The sequence below is a fragment of the Alligator sinensis genome, unplaced genomic scaffold (genome assembly GCF_000455745.1).
Source record: "Alligator sinensis unplaced genomic scaffold, ASM45574v1 scaffold366_1, whole genome shotgun sequence".
NCBI classification, from domain to species: Eukaryota; Metazoa; Chordata; order Crocodylia; family Alligatoridae; genus Alligator; species Alligator sinensis.
The window spans coordinates 712,333-727,146 of NW_005841851.1; the positions used below are offsets into that span (position 1 = coordinate 712,333).

Below are 14,814 nucleotides of genomic sequence, written 5' to 3' on the forward strand. Positions count from 1 at the left end.
CCTCGCACCCCCCCGCCAGGTCTGCGCGTTCAACAGGACGGTGTCCAAGGTGGAGGCGTTTCTGGCCAAGGAGGCCAAGGGAACCAAAGTGATCGGGGCTCGCAGCCTGGAGGAGATGGTCTCCAAGCTGAAGAGGCCCCGACGCATCGTCTTGCTGGTGAAAGCGGGAAGCGCCGTGGATGACTTCATCGAGAAGCTGGTAAGACCCGCTTCCTTCCTTCCTTCCTTCCCGGGGGCCGAAGCTGCTGCTGCCGCTGCCCTCTGCTCTCTTTCCTGCCCGGGGTGGCCTGCCCGAAGGGACTTCGCAGCAGGGCAGGGCTCAGCGTTTGCGCTGGGGGTGGTGGGGGAGGAGGGCTGAACCTATGAGCAAAATCCCGTAAGCGAGGGGCTGGGCTCTAATGTTGTTCCTTGTTGCAGAGCGTTCGGGGGGCTTTACCGGCCCCGAGCGCTCCCAGGTCGACGTGCGGAAGTTGCTCCTTGGCAGATACCAACGGGCTTTTCCTTTCTGATTGCAGGTGCCACTGCTGGAAACCGGAGACATCATCATCGACGGGGGCAATTCTGAATACAGGGACACCACGGTGAGCCTGAGCCTGGTTGCCTCAATCCTGTTGTTCATGGTGGATGCGCTGGGAATGGTTTGCAGATGGCTCTGTCTTCCTAGAAATGGGATTGTTGGACAAATGGACCTTTTATCTCTCTGGTCTTTGCAGGGGCCCATTTGGGGGGAGGGGAACAAAGGGAAGTTTCTTAACGTTCAGAGGGCAGCATGTGTGCAAGTTCCTCTCTAGCACCAACCACTGCCCTGGCCAAAGCAGAACTGAAAAAAATAATCTTGGGCCTAAATGGTGTTATTTATGCCTATAGCTCTTTTATGTTTGTCCCATAAACCATCCATCTCTGGTTGTTTCAAAAAATGCCCATTTGTTGAATAACTTTTGTCTGTGTCTCTCATTCAGAGGCGCTGTAAGGAACTCCGGGCCAAGGGCATCCTGTTCGTAGGAAGTGGCGTTAGTGGTGGAGAGGAGGGTGCCAGATATGGTCCTTCCCTCATGCCAGGAGGAGCCAAAGAGGCTTGGTAAGTGTCAGCCGTTGCCTTTCCATCTGCTTATTCTGCCAGCAGGTCGTCTGCTAACTATACTTCTGGGGTTGTGTGCGCGTGCATTAAAGAGATACTTAAGCATCAGCTGTCCTGGGGGGCTTGGATTGTCCAATTTAGCTGAGGTCACAGCAGTGCTGGCTCTGCACGCTGGGCAAACCTTGTCCAATGTTCTTCTCCGTGGGTTTTAGGAGGTGTCACCAGAAGCACAGAACAGTGTTGTGGGGTAAGTGAATAGGGCAGGTGACCAGCCGAGAGTCCTAATCCCTTTATTGTGTCTTTTTGGAATCTCGAAGGCGAGCTCAGTTTCTGTGTCCTCGAACTGTCACGAAGTGTATGAACTCTTGCACATAAGCTGGGCTCTCAACCCAGCACTTTCTTCCACCCCAGGCCACTAGAAGGGTTTGCAAGCAACGGCTGCTTCAGGATTTGTCTTTGACTCTCTCCCAGTTTTGCCCCTGTACTGATGCTCCAGTGGAGTGAGGTTTCCTCTTCCAGGCTTAATTTCAGTTCAAGGGAGGGGCAGCTTAAGCAACTCGCAAAAATCCTGACACTTTGCACTGGCTGTGCCTCCCAAATCAGCCTGTTCCAGCTTGATGATGCAAAGATCATAGTGACGGCTGTAATCTCTGCTCTCCTGCTTTTTTTTAGCTTTTAAACACTTGGGTGAAGACGGGTCCTTTTTTTTCCACCTTCCCCTGGAACTCTGTCCTTGTCTGCCTGCTTTCCTCACTCTTCCCACACGCCTCCTGATTTGATGTCCTTCCGCGTTTTCTGATGGGCATGCTTTTTCTTGTTCTGTGCTTGTCTGTGACTTGGGTTTCTAGGCACTACAATTATACTATTTTTAACCTCCCAGTAAGCTGTCATTAAGTCCCTTCTGTCTGTTCCTCTAAAGCACCTCATGCTGATCCTACAGTTAAAGCATGGGACAGTGAAGCCAGAACCTGGGTTGAGATCTGGGCTGTGCCACTGATGACCTGCATGACCTTGGCCGTGTCATTCAACCCCTCTCTTCCTTAGTTTTTCCATCTGCAGAATGGTGGTGATAATGCTTACCCTGTGAAAAACACTGAAGACCTCATCTGGAAGACACTCAATAGATAAACAGCATGGGCTGTTTTCCATTTCTTGCATCTGGTGGTTAATTACAGAGTCCTCCTGCTTTTATTTATGTGATGAAGGAGATGTCTTGTAGCTGTGTTGCCAAACAGCAAATATCCCTTCCCTCTCTCTGGACTGGAAGTCAGTCACAGTGACACACCAGTAGATTTGTGTGGCACCAGTAGATTTCTGTTGCAGTGTTACTGCCCTTTGCCAAGCTACTGAGCTGTACTATTCCTCTCTGCAGGCCGCACATCAAGACAATATTTCAAAGCATTGCTGCTAAAGTGGGAACTGGAGAACCCTGCTGTGACTGGGCAAGTACTTACTGACATTGCTCCATCTGGTGAGGTGGTTGGAACCATTGCTTGTGTGGTCAGGCCGCTCCAGTTGGTGTATGTCCCTGTCACAGATGCAACTAAAACTTCCTTCAAGAAAACAGGGCTGCTTGTTGCACTGATTCTTTAGCTTGCTGCATGCCAGTCAGATTTATTGTTCTGCAAGACTTCACCTTTCCTGTGGTCTAGAGATGAAGTACTTTGGGAAAATAACATGGGAAAACTATGCAGTCTTGCTGGGTATGCTTTGTCTGAAGTCATATAGAGGGGTGTAGTGTTCCAGAGCACTTTTAATCAGTACTACTCTGACAGATGTGAAGCAAAGATTAAACCTGTGGGCAGGTACTAAAGGTCAGCAGCAGCGTCCTTAAAGAAGCCTTATGTCTTGGACAGGTGGGAGATGAAGGCGCCGGGCACTTTGTGAAGATGGTGCACAATGGGATCGAATATGGAGACATGCAGCTGATTTGTGAGGCCTACCACCTGATGAAGGATGTCCTGGGCATGGAACATGATGAAATGGCAAAGGTGAGCTAGTCTTTCCCGATCTGCTTCTCCTCTGCCTTGGACCTCAGTGAGTAGCTGCTCTGCCATGAGAGCAATATCTTCAGTAAAATCGCCTTAACAGTTTCGGTGAGGCTCAGGAACCCAACTGAGGCAGGTAGCTGCAGGGTGTCAAACCTGCATGGTTTTAACTGTTACCTGAGATCCTTCATTCCTCAGTTCCCTTTTTCCTGGGAAGGAGTCTGTCTTGGGAAAGTGTGTGAAGTGTTTTGAGTAACGTCTCCGTTGTTCATTGGCTCGGTCTGAAAATGCTAATGAAGCTCCTCCACATGAGCTAATAAGAGAGATCCCAAAGAACCCTTGAGGCAGGGTGGAATTCAGTATGGGGCAGGTAGCTCTTTGTGACTGTTGAATGGTTCTTCTCAAATGAACCAAGAGAATAGCTTAAAATAGGAGTTGGCAGTATTTTTGGTCACAGTGCTAAAAACACTCTCAGCCTCAATTTGTAAGATGTTGGTGTGCCAGGGGTGGATGGCGGGGGAGCGCAAGGAGCCTAATCCTTGTTGTGGCAGCATTGCCCTGATTTTCCTTCCCTGCTCTTCTGCCTGAGGCACAAGTGCCAAGCAAAATCCCTTCGTTTGCCATGCTCTGGCACCTATGCCAGGGGTTGCCTATTACTGGCTGAAAGCATTGTGTCATGGGATTAAGTGGAAAGGTGGTTGCACTTCCCTCAGAAAGCCCAAGCTTATAGGCAGCAGGCCAGAGCATGCCAGCACGTCGCTGTTTAGAGATGGCTTCTTTGCAGCTCTGTGTCTGAGGTGCCCCTAACCTGAGGATGTGATGGTTCCAGTTCGAGGCTCCCAAGTAGTGACCTAGCAAAGTGGGTAAGATCTGTATGTTTGAAAAGGAGCCAGCAAATTGACCTGGAGTGAGTGTGCCACCTGCATTCCCTTTGTTTGTGCTTCCAAGGCATTTGAGGAATGGAATAAGACGGAGCTGGACTCATTCCTGATTGAAATCACAGCCAACATTCTCAAATTCAAGAACCCTGACGGCAAACACCTGCTCCCAAAAATCAGGGACAGTGCAGGGCAAAAAGGCACAGGGAAGTGGACGGCTATCTCGGCTCTGGAGTACGGAGTCCCTGTCACACTGATTGGTAGGTGACTTTGTGTTATAACCTTCTTGTGTCTTGATCTGTACCTCTCAGAGCAAGCTTGTGATGAAGCATGCTGAGACACAGCAACATTGGAGACCAGCCCAGGGCAAGGCTCTTATCTCTAGTCTACTAGTGTAGGTCCTTTTGCCCTTTGAGAGCAGATATGGGGGAGAGGCAAATTGCTCGTTGTTCTTTGTGGGTGTTCTTCCTAGCCATTTCTCCAGGCCTCCTTTGGCTATCGAGGCACCTTTTGTCCATGCCATGCTGTTTGCTATGTCCACGAGTAGAAAAGTGAGTTAATGTTAGGGTTCACATGAGAAATGAGTAGAGAGTTAAGAAGATCGCTTCCACTCTAGTGTGGTTTTGTGCTCTTCCCAATAATCCTTCCTCTTTGCCCCTGTACTGATGCCCCTCACACTCCTGGGAAAGGTGTAAAGCTTCTGTTCTGCCCCAGCTGTATGGAAACATTCATTGTCCCAAACAGTCATTTTCCCCATATACTTTCCTTTCACCTATATTCTCTGTGATTGCTTTGGTACCTCTTGGCATATGTAGGGTCATTTTGACTAGACGGGGAAATTTAACCTGTGCTCTCGCTATGACTTGAGCGACGTTACTGCCAGATATCTTGGGGATGGATATCAGTGGTTGAGCTTGAAAGCTTCCATTTCGCACCACGAGAGTCTCTTGCATTATCTCCATATGCTGCAGATAGATTTTTTGTTAGCCCTTATAGCTAGCCTACAGCCTGATCCAGTGTCAAAGTGGGAGTCCTTCCAGCGACATCAGCAGGTTTTGGATAATGTGCCTAAATCACTTTGGAGAATTACCCACACTGATATCTGTGTAATTACCCCCCGACCCACAGTTGTCTTAGCCTGATTTTTTTTTAAAGTAGTTATGACACTGCAAGTGTGTCAGGAATCAACCCCCAACCTGTGTTACTGAGGGTTTATGAGCCCTCCCTGTGGGCAGGTGAATGAAGTGGCTGAACAGGTTTTCTCTCTGTTGTCTGTGCTTTATTTTTGTGTTCTCTTCTCTGTCTCCTTTTCCCTCTTCTTTTTTTTATCTTGGTTTGTAAAAAAAGATCAACTTTACTGATTGCTGCCTCTGTGGCCTGCTGAATCCAGCTTATCACAGAAGCTGGACTGCATTGCAACAAAGGAGCTGTTTACAAAGGGCTGAAGCTGCCAGCAAGTTATTTCCTGAATAATTTGAACATAACAGAGTTCTAGTCTCACTTGGAGCTCTGCTTTCGTTTAATTTTTCATTCCCCCGTTGATTTAGTAATGTTTCCTTTATTTTGGACTCTTGCAATTGCAGGGATCAAGAGTGGAGTGTGGAGATAGTCCTTGGATGTAGTCATGTGCAGGAATGTTTCCTGGGGTAATGCTGAGATGTATAGGGAAGGTAGGCCTTCATAACTGCTCTTGTGCAAACACGGATATTCTTAAGTCAGTTGCTACGTGTTTTTTCTTGCATCAGTGTGACTTGCAGACTTTTCCCTGGTATAGCAGAGTCATGCTTGCTCCACAATGCAGAAGGAAGTATTTTGGCAAAAGTATAAAGGAGGGGCCAGTCCTGACTGATGCATTGTGAAAATCTTAGTATAGGGAAGGTTCAGAAGCCACTGTAAATCTGTGACTCATGTTTGGAGGCATTTGAAGGATTTCTCAAAACCAGGAACTAGTGTTAAGGGAAGAAGGAAAGTCCATTGTGCACAGTATAATAATTCAACCCTGCCTTCATCTTTCTATCAGTCCCTTGAAATGTGTTCAAATGCTTTGTTGAGAAGGAAATTGTTTAAGTTACCAGTTTCTTCATTGATTATCTTGGGCAAACTGTAGACGCGCCCAAAGAGTATATATTTTTGTCCATTCAGTTTATCTGGGAATTAGATATACTTTTACTGATTGGCCTCTCCTACATAGACTCCCTTTCCTACATATAGAAATAATAAAGCTCTTAGACCAAGGACAGGCAAAGTCCAGCTCGTGGGCTGGATCTGGTTGGCAGTGGACTCCATTTCCCAGCCACCCCTGCGCATGGCTGGGGCCAGTCTCCATGGAGACCCTAGCTGCAGCTGCACAGGAAAGCTCTGTGGCAGAGCAGGGCAGAGGGCTGCTCTGGAGTTGCTGGGAACTTTTGATGGGGCATACATAATGTGTGTGTGTCTACACACACGTATACACATATATAAACATTGTTTGAGTGATTTTTTTTTTTTTTTTTTATTTATTTAATTTTTTTTTAAGTATGTTCAGTTAGTGTGATTGATACTGGGCCTTTGCCTAACTTTTTCATCTTCAAAGCACCTTGAAAATATTCTTTATGTCTCCAATTCCCACATGTTCCCGGGACACAGTCATAGTCGCATCTTCAAGATAGAAGGAACTAGGATCAAAAGATTCAAGTAGCTTGTGCAAGCAAGGGGAAATGTTGATTATTTCCAGGAATTTTGTCATGGGGATGCCCCATGCCTTTTTTTAAACAGATTAAACCAGGCAGTGTTGCCCAATACTGCTCTATCCCAATGACTACATTTTCGGACTGGTTGTTCCTTCCACTGTTTTTCAAATAACGAAACCGGAAATCCGTATGTTGTGGAAGCCACCAGACAGCTTACCTTTCCATTGGCCTCCTTCCCTCAAAGCATGAGCTCCTCCATGCTTGTTCCTTCCCTCATTTCACCCCATGCCAGGGCTCCAGATGCAGGTGGACCTTAGAGCTGGGGTGGTGATAGCTAACTAAATACTCTTTCCTCTTTTGTTTAAAGGTGAAGCTGTCTTTGCACGGTGCCTGTCTTCTCTCAAGGATGAGAGGGTACAGGCCAGCAAACTCTTGGAAGGTCCCAAAATGACTCAGTTCAGTGGGAACAAGAAGGCATTTCTGGAGGATATTCGCAAGGTGGGTTATAACTCCCAGCCACACCTCTGCATTAGAAATGTTAGCATGGGACATGTGCTCCCTCTGCTCTTGCTCTCCCTGTTCATAATCATTGGGCATCGCGCTTGTCTGCCTCCTGCCGTGTTTTACCTTTCTTTCGCACTGTGTGCCAGCTGACGCGCAGCAAAATCTGGTTAATGGGGAACCCATTTGCTGACCAGAGACAGAGAATCTGCCTAGCAAAAGTTTCAGGAGATAGAAGTAGACAATTTAATTCATGTATGGATATATAAATGTCCCAGGTCTGTTTTAGATGGATTGAAAAAAGACTGCTTGCTGTTTTGCCATCATCCCTTTCACTGGTGCCCTTTTGTTGTGAGAGAAATGATTGGAACGTGTGCCGACTAAAACCAAAGAGGATTTGACTGCATCTGTTTCTAATTCTAACCCAACCTGTTGTTTGAATACTAAGCCAAGAAAATAGCCAACATTTGACTGTCACCATCTGAATTACATTGGAGAGAATTTTTTTTTTTCAAGGACATATTGACTTGAGTCTACTTTTGAGCTGTAAGATGTAAAAGGCATAGATTAGCCAGTGTAGTAGTTTGGAAGTGAGCAGGTGAGTCTTTTTACAAAGACCTGGAAGATAGCCACCTAAGTGGGCCTTTTGGGTCTGTGTGCTCTGCTTGTGGGTCTGATTGCAAGTTTCTTCCATCTGAGTTTGTGGGATGTCATTTAATTTGTTGGTTTGTTTCTCCAGGCCCTGTATGCCTCTAAGATCATCTCCTATGCTCAAGGTTTCATGCTGCTGAGACAGGCAGCCAAGGAGTTTGGCTGGACATTAAATTACGGTGGTATTGCACTGATGTGGAGGGGAGGCTGCATCATCCGAAGGTAAGGGAACATTTGGGACAAGGTAGGGTCATTACAATGTAGTGCAGGTGATGGAGACCCATGACTGGCCTACCCAGAGATCTCCTTGGGAAGATCCCTGCATTTCATCAGCTTGGATGCTATTGTCCTACATCAAACGCAGGACCCCAGGCAACTTAATGCCAGGTTCATGTACGACTCAGCCACTGTTGAGTTCCTTTTCATGTTTTCACTTTGCTTTTCCTCCCTGGGCTTGGGTGTTTGAAAGCTAATGGTAGGCACAGTATTTACAGAACCCAGCCATATTTGCTGCCTGTCTAATCAGAGACGTATGCACCTTGGATTCTTGGCCATTTACAGCCCCCACCACTGAAATCTAATCTCAGTTTTGCGTCTGTCCTCTGTAGTGTGTTCCTGGGGAAAATCAAAAATGCTTTTGACCGAAACCCTGAGCTCCAGAACCTGCTGTTGGATGACTTCTTTAAGACAGCTGTTGAAAACTGTCAGGTGTGTGCCCCAGGAAAAGATATCACTAATGCATCAATTTTGAAATGTGGCATGTTCCAGTTGTGACCCAGAATGACTCTTCATCTGTATTGGGAGATTTCAAAGGCGAGAATGCAGGGTGTGTCATGTTGTATATAGCACTCTTAATCTCAAGACAGTTTGGGAATGTGTGTGCGCGCGCGTGTGTGTGTGTGTGTGTCTGTATCTTTGCACGCAGTATATGTATGCTTTTAAAGGTAACTTTACCTACAGTTGCTGTAAAGTCTCAAATGTTACCCATGTACATCCCACAGTGCCACATGATATATTAATATTTGCTCCTTAGAGTTAATCTGCAGGCAGATAAAATGCTTTCTAAATCAAGTTCCTTTTCCTTGAAGCTCCACTATTAATTCTCATAAACTCTAAGGCTGCTGCTTCATGTAAAAGCTTTCAGGCAGAATGTAGCAATTTGGAAGAATTGTGATTTTTTTTTTTTTTTTTTTTTTTTTTTTTTTTTTTTTTAAAACCTATTTGTCAGACATGGTGAAACCTTCCTCTTACCACTGTACAATTTGTTCTGCCTTGGAAGGTACCTGCTGTGCAGAACTTGGATTACAATTGTGAAGCTATTTAAATTCTGGCTCTATTATGATACGTTGCAGTAGCATAGAATCAACAGTGCGCTAAACTCTCTGCTCACAAGATCTGGGTTGGAGATGAGCCCTATCAGAATGATAACTGGGGTGTCTGCCTGGCTGTTGTTTTATTACTCATAATAGTAGAAGGAGTTGTTTTATGACTCTCAGCTCTGTTCACTGAAATTGAATATTCTATGTATGTTACTAAATCCAATGTAAAGCTGAGACAAAGGACTATCTGCATATCTCTCTGTGGTACTGTGCTGGCCCTTCTATCCCTGGGAAGTTTTTTGAGCTCTGCTTCATTAGGTTTGCTGAAAATGCTTCTTTGTCTGCTCAGCCTGTTACGCTTTTTGTGCTTTTGGAATGTGTTGTCCTCATGTATGAAAATAGGAGTCTCACTGCCTGAGGTCTAGATCTGATCATGTTCATGGTATACAGTTGTGTTTTTAGTGTTTGGAACCTTGTTCATTGGTTCTGTATTTCTGGGCAGCACTCTGGGCTGCCTTTGTTTATCTAAAATGACTGGGAAATGATTCTCCAGTTTGGTTTCATGACATCTGGAGTGATGCCTATTAGTAAACACTGGCATTAGTTTGGAGCCCAGCACATCCTACCTAGCTCCTGTATCTGATGTTGGCTAAGAAGCATTTCCCTTTCTTCCTTCCTTCTTAACCCCTTCCAGGATTCCTGGCGACATGTAATCAGCACTGGAGTCCAGATTGGCATCCCTATGCCCTGCTTCACCACAGCACTTTCTTTCTACGATGGGTACAGGCATGAAATGCTCCCAGCTAACTTGATTCAGGTAAGTACCTGAGCTACTACACAGAAATCTTTTGAGCCTGAACTTCCGTCTGAGAAAAATAAAGCACTTGAACTGTTACAAACTCTGTGTTTCAGTTACATGGTCTAACAAATTTAATGAACATAGTTAGCAGTGGCCAGGTTGTCCTCGAAGTTAGCCCAAATGAAAAATCATCTTAGCAAATATTTAGAACTTGAAGGAGTTGGGAAGATCATTTCTATGTAATTGCAGCAGATCTTATAGATGAACATGAGCTGCTTGAGGTAACCATTAAAACAAGCTTCACAACATTGGATGGTGTGGCATTAGTTCCATTGACACCATGTTTTTTTTAGATCACCTGATCACGAAGGGAAGGAGAGAGTCAGTTTCTAGCTGGACATTGCCAAGACAAAGAGCCTTCATTGGCATGTGCTGTAGGGAATAAGCTGGCCTTGGCTGGAAGATGGATTGGATGATTTAACAGATGTCTTCCATTTCTACCTGTTATGAGTCATCAGTACAGTCAGGCTTTTGTCAGTGGAATATAAAAACAACGCAGTTCAGCGCTGCTTAGATACTGATCTAAAGAGCACAGTGATAAAAAGTCCTTTTGTTACCACCCATCTGGCATAGAAATTATGGCAAATGTTGTCTAATACAACTCAAATTGCCTCACTTTGAAAGGCCTATCATCACAAAGCTATGACAACCATGGACAAAGAAGAGTATGTCTGATAGCGTGACTAAAATTTTTTCACGTTTCCCATCTGTAAATTTGGGATAATTAATCCGATGACCTTTTGTGATCTTTTAATGAAACGTGCAATTAAACCCTATAATATAAGTACTGATTGTTATTGATTTGAAGATCAACTTTATTACATGTTTCAGTAGTAACTTGCAGCCATGGCAGAGGATTTTGACCGGGGTGTGCTAGTGCTTTTGCAGGGATTAAAACCTAGGAGTTCCTGGCTAGAAAGTTTTGCCCTTTCCCTCAAGGGTAAAGCCAGATTTAGGGTCAGGAAGGAATTTTAACCCCTGGTCAGATTGGTACGGACTGTGCAGGTTTTTGCTTTCCTCTGTAGCAGAGGGTGTGGCCCTTTTCCTGGGATCTCTTGAGCGTAGATTAACAACCTTGCAGCAGTAGGACATTGTCCACCTGCCTTACTCATGGCAGGTTATGGTGCTGTGCTTTGTATCTGTGTGGGAGGGTTGCTGGTGTAGTAATAGGTTAGATAAGGATTTGCTTGACATGGTTTGGATAGGGATGATCCTGTGTCAGGCCAGGGGGTTGGACTAGACCTCTAGAGGTCCCTTCCAGTCCTTCTTTTCTGTGATTCTATGATTTAAAAAGCATATAAGCCTGAGAGAATCAATATTATATGGACCTTTGTTAAAATTTGAGAACAAATAACTTCAACAGTTATTCAGTAATTAAGTCATGACTCTTTTCTAGTATTCTCTGTAGCCAAGTATCGGTGCATGTGAATGATTGGCCACAAAAGGCCTGTTTTCTAATTTGTTACCTCATCGAGGCGATGCGTTTTCATCTGCACCCTGAAATCTAAATTCTTTGATACTGTTTGAGTGTAATAAAATGTAGCTCAGCCAGGTACTTCTGCTCCTCCTTTATTCTGTGTTCTTCCTGAATCTTCTTTTCTGATGACTTTGTCATCATTTAATGGAGCACATTTAACATTTCAGGCATATCTAACCTGTAACTGCCTGTAATCCTGCCTCTCAGTTTATCAGTATTACTTGAAATGTCACATTTCTTTTAAAATATGCATGTCACTTGGATATCACAGGCATGGACTCAGTAAGACAACTAAGTAGATACATATATACAGAGGTGGTAGGTAAAGTATAGTATTTCATTAGTGTTTGACTGTATTGCTTCTTTATATTTTGTTTTCTAGGCTCAGCGTGACTACTTTGGTGCTCATACCTATGAACTGCTATCAAAGCCAGGGGAATTTATCCATACTAACTGGACAGGTCATGGAGGAAATGTTTCTTCTTCATCCTATAATGTCTAGTAGGAGTGCTCTAGTAGTCCCTGCAGAACACCAAGATACTGTAGATCTCATTCATTCCTCTTCCTGTGCACTTTGCTGGAGTTTGTCTGGGCGCTTTTTATAAAAAAAACAAACAAACAAACCCCAACTTGTAGGTGTATGTCTTATAAGGGCAACAAAATAAATGTACTTGTAAATGTATTGTTTGGCGTGCTTATTTTTCTCTTCCCTCTTTTCCTGTTGCTGGGACAGCACTAATCAGAAATACAACTTTTGTGCAATAGTTCATAGAACACATTTAATCCCACTTTAATAGTCTGTACATAATCTCCAACACCTCCACTAACCATCTGGATAGAAAACCACAGAAATGCAGCTGTCTCCAAGTTGAAGAGTGGCAAATAATCAGTGCACAGTAACAATATGCAGTGGTGGAGTAATGAATCTTCCTTCAGAGCAGGAAGGATCTTGGTGCTTAAGGTGTAATTTTTAAGCATCCACCTGAATGCATTCCTTCTCTACATCTACCATAATGAGCTTCACTTATTTTTCTTAAAAGGGCGAAGGGAGAGTTGGTCACAAAGGGATTTGACTCCATAGTTCCTGACAGTCTAAATACTTCAAAACTAATACTTCAGTTGCTAAGGTAGGCCCTTTTCAGCTCCTCTGTTATACTAGAAGTTAAGATAGCTGATTTTTTATTAATTACATTTTGTCCTTTTTCGCAATTTGACCTTTAAAATGTTTGTATTCAGGCACAATGCTTGTCCCTGCCTGTTTATTATTCTGTTTCTCCTTTTCCCATTGCTACATTCTCTCCAAAACTAGGACCCATAAGACTCCTGCGCCTTATGGGTGGTGGTGGTCCGTCCGCTTGTTACTGGAATCCTTTCTTCACTAAATAATGCCAAGGATTGGCAATCTGGTGCAGTATTTTTACAGGCGTACCTTGCTCTTTTTTTGTTATTCCTGTTCAGGCACTTGCTGGCCCTTCAGCCACTGTCGGCTATCAGGATCAATAACCTGCCCATCACAGTGGCATTTTTAGTTTCAGATGAAAGCGTCCTCTTGGGAATTGCAGCCTTCACTGAAAATTTTAGAAATGACACTGTATAAAATTAAATCTTGTCTAATGAATGGCAGGAAGTGGCAATGAACTGTTTAGCCTCTAGCTAACCCTAGAGCTTGAACTGTTTTAGCAACATCTACCTTGGGAAATGGTTGTCAAACATAATTTTTCCCAGGAATTGTAGAGTATTTTTGTTGTGACAGTTTTACTTTCAAATACAGGCATGATCCTACTTCCTGCAAGTTGACCCAGAATCTCCTAGTTTGTCACAGAGAATAATTCCTAGAGTAATTATTGAAACTAGACTGTTGATTGATTAGATGCCCAAAAAGTGGTTTTGTTTTGTTTTTTCCTGAGATTGCATCCTTGTGATCTCACTATTTAGGTTGTAAAAGGGTACTTATAACTATATTGTTATGACCTATATGTTTCATAGATTTCATACACATTAAGGCTGGAAGGGACCTTGTAAGATCATCAGGTCCAGCCCCCTGCCCAACAGGCAGGAAATCAGCTAGGGTCAAAGGATCCCAGCAAGATAAGCATCCAAATGTTTCTTGAAAGTGTCCAATGCTTGTTTCATCTTCAAGCAGTGTTATTGCCTGCTAGGTTTGGCTTGGCTCAGAAACTGCTACAGGGTTTTATAGGCTGGGGGCTTCCTTTACCAACTCCGTGTTTATAACATGGCTATGAAGTTGGCAGATATTTTACTTCACCTCTTCTTTTTTTTTTTTAATCCTAATTAGATTTACACCAAGCATTTGCAGATGTTAAGTTCAAAAGAGGTAGCAAATGCACAGCGAGATAAAATTGCAATTGCCAAGTGGCCTCAAGAAACCATAACAGTGAGTGCTCTAGGTAAAATAAGCTAATTTCTCCACCTTAGATTAAAGATGAAAAATGAAATATAGCCAGCCAGCAAAATCTATCGTTGTACATTTCATCTGGTTTCCTCAGCATTGTCATAATGGTACTGACTATGACCCCAGAGGCTGACAGCTCTGCATCTCCTTCCTAATTCGGGTATCACCTCTGGTATTGTGGAATATACATGTCTGATCTAAAAATTGGATACCTTATTTCAGCAACAGTTACTTAAAAATATGAAAAGCAATGTAGCCTCCATGGTTGGTTGAAAATATCAGAATTATTTTATAATCAAAGCATGCTGCGCTTTCAAAGTAACAATAATTGGATTCTTTCAAATGCTGCCATCAGGGGGAGAGGCCCCCAACGTGTTGGGGACCAAGGGGTGCCACAGTCGTCAAACCTTTCAGGATGATTAATGCCAGAAAATGGAAAGGGTTTATTTGCTGAGAACCACTGCTGTTTTGGTCGGAGGTTGCTATTGTAACTTCTTGTGTATATTGATCTTGATTGCTAAGACTTTATCTGGATCTCAGACCAAGAATAAAGCAAAGTTGTTCCTTGAATTACAAACTAGCTTTTACATTTTATTAAGAAAAAAATTCGAGTTGTGGTGCAGTAGTCAAACCTTGTGTGGGGAAATGGTGACATCTAGTGGCTAGTTAAGGAGTTTTGAATGACGGCTTCCTGGAAAATAATTAATGAGAATGGAAAAAGCAACCGGGGCTCAGAGCAGGGATGATCTCTTTTATTAGACCCCCAAGATTTTTGCAAAAAAAAAAAAAAAATTCTTTAATTGCAAGCTTTTGGCCACAAACAGCCTTTGTCGGGCATGGGAGAAAAGACTAAAATTTCTACCCAGGAAAACTTTTATACCGTCTTTTCTCCCATGCCTGATGAAGGGTGTTTGTGGCCAAAAGCTTGCAATTAAAGAACTTTTTTTTTTTTTTTTTTGAAAAAATCTTGGGGGTCTAATA

General features: G+C 43.8%; 1 protein-coding gene across 1 annotated transcript in view; it reads left to right on the forward strand.

Annotated features, from left to right (window-relative positions):
• The window catches only part of PGD (phosphogluconate dehydrogenase), a 17,599-nt gene extending 5,497 nt beyond the window's left edge, over positions 1–12,102 (forward strand). The window contains exons 2-12 of the mRNA XM_014522897.1: positions 20–199; positions 516–581; positions 960–1,078; positions 2,451–2,520; positions 2,935–3,069; positions 4,015–4,204; positions 6,981–7,111; positions 7,854–7,987; positions 8,374–8,473; positions 9,779–9,901; positions 11,803–12,102. Of these exons, the coding sequence (XP_014378383.1) occupies positions 20–199; positions 516–581; positions 960–1,078; positions 2,451–2,520; positions 2,935–3,069; positions 4,015–4,204; positions 6,981–7,111; positions 7,854–7,987; positions 8,374–8,473; positions 9,779–9,901; positions 11,803–11,922 (1,368 nt within the window). The 3' untranslated portion in view covers positions 11,923–12,102. The remainder of the gene's footprint in view (positions 1–19; positions 200–515; positions 582–959; positions 1,079–2,450; positions 2,521–2,934; positions 3,070–4,014; positions 4,205–6,980; positions 7,112–7,853; positions 7,988–8,373; positions 8,474–9,778; positions 9,902–11,802) is intronic.
• Positions 12,103–14,814: the final 2,712 nt, after the last annotated feature.